We start from the raw sequence: 10,311 nt of genomic DNA, 5'->3' as shown, positions 1-10,311 counted from the left end.
TTTCTCCTTTGACTTTCAGCATTGTGCAAAATTGACTTTACTGATGTGTTCCAACAACTGAGATTCTCAGTGAACTACCCAGAATCCAGTTGGAAAATCAACACTTTGTTAACAGTAGGTACCATCAGCCTGAGCCCCACCCACACCTCCTGGTGGTGAAATACCTGGGTCTCTCCAACACCTTCAGAAATGAAGAAGCCTTTCGGATGAGGCGAAACATCTTCAAGATCACAAGAACGTCCAGGTGCCCCCACTCAACCCTTCTACCTTAAGATGACTTGGATGACTGAGAACCTTCACAGACAAACCCAGAATCTGGAAAACCCATTGTATTCTCAGTCAGTTCTAAAACGTGCTTCTGCGAATTTCTATGATGTCATAAAGGGCACATACACTTCAGTGAAGTTAGTGACATCACCTCCAGGCAGGTCCTGGTTCCTCCTACACCATAGACACCTTGTTTTTGTCTCCAAATGCAGGACAAGTTTTCAACAGACTTTAGACCAAGGGTTAAATAAGATGGTTTCTGGATGTACACAGATTTTTTTTGGCAGCGATCTGATTGGTCGACTCAAGAGATGATAGAAGCTTGCCTCGCCTCCCCACCTCTATCAGATGTGTACTGCAGTGCCTTTCTGTAAATCCAATCATTAAATAAAGAGAACGACAATAAGACTCAGCCCAGATAGTAAAATATATCCTGAGATACTTTATTGCAGAATCTGTTCTACATTTCATGACATTTATAAGGAATGCCCATACAGTTACAGGGTCCTCGTGGGACAGAAAATTAATAATGAGGCCAGCAGGGCTCCCATCACCTGAACACCTGGCTGTGGAGATGAGCTCTTTGCAGGTCAACAGCTTGGGGCAGTTTCAGATTTTTCCAGGGAAGTTCCCCTCTTCTCGCTGTTCATCCCATTTCTGAACCTAGAGGGACACAATTTAGGAAAGAAGGAAAGAAAGTTATTTTGAGTGTTATAAGTGTGACTGAGCATGACTTAAAAGGAGTCTCTTGTGACTAAATTTGGCCTGAAACTATTTGTGCCACCTTCAATTGTGGGAGACTCAAAGGATTTTTGGAACGATAAAGATCCCTGATAAACACACTCATCCACATGCAGTGGTTGTCAAATTCTAAGAAATGTGATGGATTTACCCAGGACATGGGGCAGAGTGACTTGTATACCCTCTTGTACCAGTCACATGGGGTGGTGTCCACTCCTTTGGCATCCAGAGCTTTCTGGCAGCGGTGGTAATCTACAAGTAGGGGAAGGAGAGGAAATGTTTGTAGAAGCACCATCTGCATATTGAAGGTCCCATATTATGCCTATTTTCAGATTTCTATTTTTGTACCCAGACTTCAGTGGAGCAGCGTGACGGATGTGGTTATGAAAACATGTCTGGGAAAAGTCTTGATACACAATTCAAAGAAAAGGCATATTTTGCCCTCTGTTTACAGCCTTGTGCGAAATGCTGTTTTATCCTCCTGCTAAAACTGACGTTTTGTTGAACCTCTGACAAGATTTAAAGGGGGCGGAGCCAACGCCTGGCAGGCTGGTGTTGTTAACCTGGGACATGGACTGTATCAGTGAGCCATCGGCTGGGACCCTGAAAATATTGGCGCTAAATAGTCTGCAGCACCCCCTGCCGGTGAGGGGCTGTAACTACAAAGCAGTGGCAATTGAAAAAATGAGCCAAACTTTTTCTCAAAAATATTTATTTATATTCTCATGTTTCTGTGCTTGCTGAGATATATGCGATATGCAAAATCATGTTACAGCAAACAAACATGCATCATCTCAGACGGACAAAACAGCTTTAGGTATCAACAAATTAAAGACTTCTCAATTAGTAGCCAGTAGAGTCATACTGCTAGCAATTCAATAGAACAACATGCAATATTTTTTCATAAGCTTGTGTAACAGCCTACAAAAACATCTCCTTGTGAGATATGGACATGATAATTTAAGTTGTGTGGAGGATATTAGGTCCAGAAAACTGTATTTTTGTGCTCTTTCTGTGCATGTGAAAGGACGCTTCTCTCAGCAGCACCAACAACTGAATGGCTCCCAGTGCCCCTGTGTAAATGTACCCTTTGTGACATCACGAAGGGTTGATCTGAGTTGCATGTTTCCTTGTACCCTTTTCTCAAAAAGTGCAACAAGTGAAACAAGTGCAGCATCGTGGGCATTCCTCCGAGTTCAGAGACAAGCCAGAGACATTTTGCTGTTGTTAGAAAACGTTTGTGAAATGAGATTTGTGTAAAATGAGATGGATCAGAAATCACATGATAAAATCAGATCAGATCAGAGAAGTTGGACATGTGTGCAGAACGCAGCTGACTGCTTTGACCTTGACATGCAGCCTTACCTAGATAGTTGGACCAGCAGTTCCTGGTCTGGTTCTGGTTGGGGAACCTGGCATCGAAGGGGGCAGTGCGATAACCCTCGAGTTTCGTCTTGATGTCCTCAGCCATTTTCAGATCTGTTCGAAGAATTGAACACACCGAGCCGTTTTAAGGAGGCTCTTGTTTTCATAGCTCCAGGAGGGGTGGGGGGGAAGATAACTCATCATGACGCATCAAGTCAAGATTATTTATTTAAAAAAAGAAAAGAAAGAAAGAAACAGGGTTGAGACCGACGACACAACCTGCGATATTCACGGGACAGTCTGGAAATAAGTGGGGGTGTGCACCGGGGAAAAAACAATTCGTGGAGACTTCGGGGTGCTGCTTGCGGCACCTGAACTGGTGGATTTTTCTAGAAAACAGGGGGGGGGGCGCATAATCGAACGCACCCCGCACACACCGACTCACAGTCCGGGGTTGAAGCAGCGCACGCAGTCACGGCGAACGACGTCCGACGAGCTGGTGGCCGACCGGTATTGACAGGCTACCTTATCAATAGCATTCATTTCCCCTTATAGCAGGCCGCCACAAGCACTTCCACCTCGCAACACCAGCCACTTTCTCTTTCTTTTTCACACATTGCGCGGGCAAAGTGCCCTTGAATGAAGGAGAGTGGTTCTTATTAATACAGTATGAAAGCACCGCTAATGGGGCGTCTGAGAAGGAAACAGGTCGGAAACAGGTCGCGAAAAGAACGTGATCCCATCCACAGCAGCCCAAATTTGTGCCAGCCACCCACACACTCCAACACACACACTTTTTTAAATGAATCAATACGATTGTGATTAGAATCTGTGCGATAAAATAATAAAGGCTCGAGGTCGTTACCTTGTTTGTTTGTCAGTCGGCCGGACTCGGGCTCAAAGTGACTTTTCTACCGGTGCGAGTGCGAGTGCGAGTGCGTGACGTCTCCTTTGATAAGCGACGTGTGCGTGCGCTACGCACACACAGCAGCCACACCGCTCCGCTCCGCTGTGGAAGCCGTGCGCTTCGATCACGGCGGTATGGCGGCTGCGGGTCACATTGAGGTGACAGGATCAAGCACAGGCACACTGATGATGAGGATGATGAGGATGATGATGAGGACAACTGGTGGTGATCATAATGATCATGGTGATGTGGTGGTGCACGACCTCGGTGTTGATTTCAGTGCTCATTGTCTGGATTAATACAGCTGCGAACCTCTGCTCTCATGCGGAAGTGTTGACACATGCTGATCTCTGTCAATCATTAACAGGCGTCTGCTTGCACTGGGCCTCTGTCTGGGCTACTACGGTTGTGTTTGGTGCTTTATGGGGAGGAGAGTGGGATGGGGAATGGAAATGAAGCTGCTGCTCCAGCCAGGTGTTACCCACATGTCTCCAGTGGGGAACTTTCCTGGCGCGAGGAGTTCTAGGTTCTTCTACGTCACATGTATCGCACTCTCGAATAACGGGACGTGCAAACGTTTAGAATGACAACGACCAGGATCACGTAGACAGTGTAAGCACCCCTCCACCCCCATCTCCCAGCCCCTGGCGACTTGATGAAGATATTGGCGAAGTGTAAAAGTTAATTCCCATCTGGTCTCTGACGGTCGTTATTGGCAAATATCCTCCTCCACCCTCACAGAGCGGAATTGCGCCTTTCCGCCTTCCATCGGCTTCCTTCCAGCCTCGCCTCGCCTCGCCTCGCCTCGGCTCAGCACTTTGCTCCGCCGCAAGAGACAAACCCCAAAAACAAACAAACAAACAAACAAACAAAAAATCCAGGTGGGCTTCATGTTTCACGGTCCGGTTGGTTCCAGTAGCAGCAGGAGTGGATTGGGTGGGGGGGCTGAGTGTCCTCCAGAGTGAGAGAAGAGGGTCGCCAGTCGTGCGTCACGCTGGCTAAAAGACGCGCCGTTGATATTCTGGCTATCGAGAGTACAGTACGGCTTCGTGTGATACGTGACTGCATATAACACATCCATGGACAGACGGACAGGCAGGCGCACATGTGTCCGCCTGCGCTGCATTGCGCATGGCTGCGCTTATCACGTCGCTATGCACTACATTTGGACCAGTGTCGGCGTTCCGACACTAGGGGGCAACAAATAGCGTCTCCGGTCAACTTAAGCAGCATTCAGCAAAATATGACTTTTAAATGAACCGATGGGCATGAAATGAAATAGGAAATAAATACATACTGTGGACTGTGGTCAGGCTCTGGAACAAGCTTCCCGCTGAGCAGGGACTTTTTGAATTCAGGCTCCAACCTTCTATGGTCACAATTGTTCATTGGACCTCTGCAGTTCTGTGACACATTCTGTCCTTTTAAGTGATCTTAATGTGATTCCGAGGTCTGTACATATTATTCCTACTGTAAAAACAATTTAGTCACCTTTGGTATTCTGTATTTGGCTATTTAAATGAACACCAATATAGATACAGTAGATAGATAGCGAGATAGACCAGTTATTTTCCAAAATACTTTAATATCGCTCAAATTTAGAACATTAAGCTTGAACACAGGCACGTCCCACAGGTTCAATATATTAAAGAACAACTATATCAGTTTTAAAAAAAAAAACCGAGATGATTTGTAAACCCACAGCATTGCAGAAGCTTTTCTCCTTAGCAGGGAGGACTTCATAAATCCTGGATTCTTGGATTCAGCATCTTGGATTTAGTGACAGTCAGACAATTGGATTATCAGCCTACAGTACCTTGATTACATGATTGATAGTCTTTCTATGTAGAGTGAAGATTGGGGGGGCTCTCTGGCCCCTTTTTGAGTTGAACAAATTTAAAATAAAGACTTGAGAAATGAAGCCCACCAGCTGCAATACTACTGTACTGTGCTGGCAGTGGACACTCAGTAGAAAAAAAGCTGCATAGTACTAAATAATAATCCAGCATCTGGCATTACAAACTGGAAACACACTGAATTGATACAGAAAAGTGCAAGAAACAATACAGCAAGGCAGGTCACTGTTATGGGTTCATCAGCAGGAAAGTAGTCATCCGTGAGAAGAGATTGTCAGGTAACAGTAGCTCTTTGGGGACAGTTTGTCCAATTAAGGTTTACAGAAGAACCAAGACTGTCGGGCCGTGATTAGAGTGCACACTTTGGTTTTTCAGCTTCACAGCTCTTTTTACAAATCACTGAAGCGCAGACGGTTGAAGGCCTCTTTAATGTCCTCGCTGGTCTCCGAACTTCCGCCCGTTCCGATACGGAGCACGTTACTTTGAGGGACATCCTGCTTCAGCTTCCACTTGTTGAGGAAAACAGTGCCGTCGGCTCCCTGCGCCCCAGGACCCATCAGCAGGATGTAGGCAGCGTGGCGTCCACGCTCCAGCAGCGTTGCTGAGGTGAAGGCAAAAACAAAACAAAAGCACAGGACTTCAGTACATGAGGATCATGAAGATAGTTGTGAGAACGTTGGGGAAAAGCCAAAGATCACAAAAAAAAAAAAAAAAAAAAAAAAAATCACCTTTAAATTTGACAATGTGACCTGCAGAACTGGTCGCCTCGAGGAGAACTTTGGAATAGACAGGATGCAGCATGTAGATCCGTCTGTCACTGATGAGCGACTGAAAACAAGCATTTTTACTGGGATTAGCGTCTTGGGACAATTTGCATAAGATGTTTCTTTCGGTAACAGCGAAGCACTTACGGATGCGTTTCCATCATTTTTCAAGCCCCAAAACACAAAGATCGAGTAACCGTTGGCGGTGTGTATGGAAGCGGGTCTTGGCGAGTTGGGAATAGCCCGGAGAGTGACTTCCCACAGCACACCACCGGACATCCCATCAAGAATCACTATCTGTGCATGAGGTACACAATGATGCAAAGAATAAACAGCAAATGAACACAATCAATTATTCAGTCATGTGTTTAAAAACCTGACGTCATGTGTAAAATAATGCGATGGGAGTTTAATGTGCACATTCAACAGTACTTGCAATAATGTTCAATCAATCACTCTGTGACTCTCATCTTACTCTTTTGCTGTTGTTGCCAGCATCCTCTTCAATGACAACATCAAGGATGCTGTCTTTGTTGTAATGACCGAAGGAGGGTTCGCTGCAAAAGAAACAAGAAGCTTGTGAGATTTGAGGATTTGAAACTAGCACGCACGCACGCACGCACACAGCAGGTTACCTGAGAACTGAGCTCGTGTTGACCCTCCATAACATCTGCAGGTTGTTTCCATCCATTAGCACCACCTCCTTCTGCGTCACAAGCAGCAGGTTGGAAACATCTTCTGTTGGTCCTGTTTCTAGCACTTGTCTTAATGAGTCAGACCTGGAACGTGATTAGTCACTGTCAGAAAAGTCTCTCAGCTGCTGGAGCAGAAACGTGTGAGGTGAGATATCCTGAGCTGCGGGAACAAGTGAGCGTGTTTTCCGTTTCTCACTTGTAGATGGTGACGAGGCCAGTGGTTGCATCGGCCTTGTCCTCCCAGTATTTGTCTCTGCTGAGGCCGGCCTCCATCCCTGGTCTGGCTTTGACAGCAATCCTCCACAGCGCCAGGCCATACAAGCCTGAGTCTGAGAGAGAAGTGCGAGGTCACTCACTCACTCACTGCCGACGTCAACCGGAGAGATTAGTGTGCACCATTGTTTAACATTTAATAAGGATCTACTGGAATGAAATGGGAAGTTCATATGTTTGACTTTGGTGAGACTATGTCACTTAAAATAAAAGAATGCTCATAATAAGTATTTATATTTGAGTAAAGAGCAGGTGCACAGCAGGTGAAGAGGCAGCCACGTTACACTACCACTCATTCGCAAGCAGTCGAGAATGTCGAACTATTGGCGTTTTTTTAGTTATTCACTCAATATGCTTTCTTACCACCAGAGGCTGCGACATCTTACAGACTGGACCTTTAATGAAATAAAACTACAGTGTGGAGTTGGTGTTATATTATGACATAATGAAATGCTACATAAAAAAATACAATTGGAGATATGCCACAGTAAACACAGGAATAAGACAAGTTTGCTGGGGCAAAACTTCAAACTTTGCAACCAGGCTCCAAATCACTGGCTCCTGCCAGTAAATGCTGTGTTAAGTAAAATACTGTAAGAAGCTTTGGCGCTTTTGTTGCAACAGAATTGTAAGAAGTGGCTGCCAGTAAGGTGTCAGTGGAAATGTACTGTTTCAACCCATTTCAAGTTCCAGGAAAGATTCATGCTGCCAGTTTTCACCAGTTAATGAATTGTGTCTGTCCCACTAACTGACAGTCTGTTTAGTACAGAGGACTTTTCAGTGTTTGATGCAAGGTGAATATTATTCTGCACTTCAGTTCCTACTATAAGTTGCTGACATAAAAATAAGGAAAAGTGCAGTCCGGCAGCTCTTTAATCATAAAACAGCTCACTGGTCTGAAATTATAAACTGGTCAGACCGCATTCTTGCTGTAACCTGTTGCAACCGTCGCGGCACAGGCACGAACCTCTTCGCAGCAGCACATACTGGGAGCCTTTGGCCGTGTGATGGGGGAGATGACTGGCCGTCTCCATGGTGTCCAGAACCACGGTGGAGCCCATCTGCTCTCCGGTCTTCCCCGAGAGGAACAGCACCTGCGTCTGCACAGCACCCAATTTCACTGACGCTGCTCATTTTATGCTTATTATGATCCTGCTACATCAGTCAGTCACTCGCAAGATTCTCTCAAGATACGGTACCTGTAACAACTGGGTAAAGCAAAAACACTTGAGAGCGATTTGTCTGCTGTTGAGGCTTGTTTCTTTCACTGTAGGACGTAAATGAAGCAAGAAATAAAAGCACAAATGTTTACCTGTGTGCTGTCTGACGCAACCAGAGCCACATCGCCAACTGAGTCCCCGTCTAAATCTGGGAGGCTGACAACAGGCTGCGTGCTCTGCAGACCGGACGGCCGAGGCTGCTGCCACCTGACTTCACCTGTGCAAAAACATTACACAGGAATATCTGCTTATGCGCATGTGTTACATGTTTATGTCACTCTGAAAAGCACCCGGTTCATTAATAAAACTACAGGAACGAGCACAACGAAGCTCGGTGGTGTTCTAATTGTGCGTCAATGTGGGGAAACAAGTTTAAATGTCTGGGCCAGGAGAGTTGTGTGACACGGAGTGCATCAAACATAACTCGGCACTGACCTGAGTATTTGTCAAGAGCTGAAAGTTGGTTAGAATGGGACAGCAGGCAGTCCCAGTTTCTGCCCGAGTCTTTCTCCAGTCCACATTCGGCCCAGTGGAATTCAGGCTGCAGCGGGCGCTCCCACAGGGTCTCTCCGTCGGTCCCGTCTAAGGCCAACATAAACACACAAGGCGACGGCAACCCTGGAAGACACGCACGCATTCCCGGTCAGACACGCAAAACATGGAGCAGCAGGCGAGCTCACTTTAAAACAAGGCATCAAACCACAGTTCGATGTTCCAAGTTCACACCTGCATCGGCGCACGTGTTGTTCAGAGTGCCCTCCGTGTCCTTGAGGACAAAGAGGACGTCCATCACTTTGTCTTTACTCGCATCTTGAACAGATAAGAAGCCATAGCTAGCTGTAGAACGAAAACAGAAGACACGGTCAGGTCAGCGTTCGGACGGAACTAATTCACCAGGCGCACAACGCTGTCCTCACCTGAATTATTGTAGGTCCTGTTCCATGACGCGAGGTACTGCGGTCGGACGGGACAGGGGATGATGAAGGAGAAGGCAAACACGATGGTGAGGCACAGGAACAAGGAGAAGAAGAAGACAGCAGTTCTCCAGTGGGTCAGCTTGGCAAAGCCGATGACTTCCTTGCAGCCCTTCTTCCTCAGCTCAGTCGCTGGTCCTGGATCCCCACCTTCCTCTCCCCTCTTCAGCGGGTCAGCCTCCGCAGCATTGCCAGTGCTCTCCATTGGCACCTCAATGCATTACTAGCCTGCAAATCTGCGTTAAAAAAAAATGAATAAGGAGATTTGAGTACAAACAATCCTCGGAATAGACGTCTTTAACCCTCTTATTCAATGAGCAGTGAGTGGCCACCCGGTCCTAAAACAGCAGGGTTAACTGAAACAACAAGAGCAAGCCTCGCTGGCATTCACAGATATAGCCCGTGAGAAAATACTGAAGGCAGCACAGTCTCAGTCCAGCTAGTTCTGCTGCAGCAGCCTTTGTGGACAGCCCATTCAGACGTGCCAGCGACCGAGTCGAGAGATTTCTCAGCACGAAACAACAAGTCAAAACAATCAACAGCGACGTCCCTCGATCGCTGCTGACATGTGTACCTTAAAACTACAACTGTTAAACGCCAGAGCTTGACCAGTATAGACAGTTCGGGTTAAATTTTAATAAAAAATAAAAAATAAAAAAAGCGAAAAAGTGAGTTTCCCCTATTAAGTTAACCAAGTAGCCGCGAAGACTTTGTTAGCGAGCTGTGCTCTGCTGTGCTCTGGGGGAAAGTTTGCGGTTGACAGCTCATTCACTCGCTAACTTGTTGAGCCCATATTCAACTTGTGGCGAAGGCAATCGGGGGACGTTAACAAAAGAGTGGTGCCACGCAAAGTTCATGAACGGATTCCAACTTGTGTGGAAAAGTAACTCACCGTGCTATCAACGACAGAGGTGCGAAGGAGGCGCTGCTAACTCGGAGGAGCAGGCCTGACAGACAGCACTTCCTGTCACCTTCAGCTACATAAACAAATCTCGGGCAAGCCCATCGTTTTACTCGGTCTCCTATCAGTAGCAGCTCAACTTCCGGGTATCGCTGTCTCGCTGCTACTGACCTCAGAATATATACACCCTATTAAACTATGCGAATGTTGCCGATTTTTCGACTCACGTAAACATGCGTGGTCTAGAAGGTTACGGTACGGACCATTTGTAGGTCGTGTCGTCGAGAAAAGGTGGAACCTGACAGACAACACCTCGGGAGAAGTGACTTTATGGCTTGTTTTGCGACT

General features: G+C 46.5%; 2 protein-coding genes and 1 long non-coding RNA gene across 3 annotated transcripts; 1 reads left to right on the top strand and 2 right to left on the bottom strand.

Annotated features, from left to right (window-relative positions):
* Positions 1–681: 681 nt before the first annotated feature.
* cox6b1 (cytochrome c oxidase subunit 6B1) lies at positions 682–3,381 on the bottom strand. The gene is made up of 4 exons (XM_076034536.1): positions 3,239–3,381; positions 2,374–2,487; positions 1,160–1,260; positions 682–930 (listed from the first exon to the last, which is right to left on the bottom strand). The coding sequence occupies exons 2-4, from the start codon at positions 2,477–2,479 to the stop codon at positions 877–879; spliced, it is 261 nt and encodes an 86-aa protein (XP_075890651.1). The 5' UTR covers positions 2,480–2,487; positions 3,239–3,381; the 3' UTR covers positions 682–876.
* A 1,464-nt stretch (positions 3,382–4,845) lies between these two features.
* fam234a (family with sequence similarity 234 member A) lies at positions 4,846–10,305 on the bottom strand. Its single transcript, XM_076034527.1, has 12 exons — positions 9,955–10,305; positions 9,006–9,298; positions 8,815–8,925; positions 8,524–8,706; positions 8,181–8,305; positions 7,836–7,968; positions 6,792–6,924; positions 6,536–6,679; positions 6,376–6,457; positions 6,048–6,197; positions 5,865–5,964; positions 4,846–5,737 (listed from the first exon to the last, which is right to left on the bottom strand). Exons 2-12 carry the CDS (start codon positions 9,265–9,267, stop codon positions 5,526–5,528), a joined length of 1,635 nt encoding a protein of 544 aa, XP_075890642.1. The 5' UTR covers positions 9,268–9,298; positions 9,955–10,305; the 3' UTR covers positions 4,846–5,525.
* On the top strand, positions 6,068–8,413 carry LOC142893705 (uncharacterized). The gene is made up of 2 exons (XR_012927734.1): positions 6,068–6,208; positions 6,396–8,413. It is a non-coding gene; the product is annotated as an uncharacterized LOC142893705 (long non-coding RNA).
* Positions 10,306–10,311: the final 6 nt, after the last annotated feature.

The sequence above is a fragment of the Nelusetta ayraudi genome, unplaced genomic scaffold (assembly GCF_046127955.1).
Source record: "Nelusetta ayraudi isolate G7.1 ecotype Tasmania unplaced genomic scaffold, CSIRO-AGI_Nayr_v1 ptg000042l, whole genome shotgun sequence".
NCBI classification, from domain to species: domain Eukaryota; kingdom Metazoa; phylum Chordata; class Actinopteri; order Tetraodontiformes; family Monacanthidae; genus Nelusetta; species Nelusetta ayraudi.
This window is presented reverse-complemented; position numbering and strand designations above follow the sequence as displayed.

Bases quoted from the DNA above. Each gene is read 5' to 3' on its own strand.
- cox6b1 (XM_076034536.1), bottom strand. From the start codon at position 2,479: ATGGCTGAGGACATCAAGACGAAACTCGAGGGTTATCGCACTGCCCCC. The intron at 1,261-2,373 runs GTAAGGCTGCAT...CCCTACTTGTAG, and splicing joins CTGCTGGTCCAACTATCTAG to ATTACCACCGCTGCCAGAAA. The intron at 931-1,159 runs GTAAATCCATCA...GTGTCCCTCTAG, and splicing joins CACTCTGCCCCATGTCCTGG to GTTCAGAAATGGGATGAACA.
- fam234a (XM_076034527.1), bottom strand. From the start codon at position 9,267: ATGGAGAGCACTGGCAATGCTGCGGAGGCTGACCCGCTGAAGAGGGGA. The intron at 8,926-9,005 runs GTGAGGACAGCG...TTCGTTCTACAG, and splicing joins CAGGACCTACAATAATTCAG to CTAGCTATGGCTTCTTATCT. The intron at 8,707-8,814 runs GTGTGAACTTGG...CGTGTCTTCCAG, and splicing joins CAACACGTGCGCCGATGCAG to GGTTGCCGTCGCCTTGTGTG.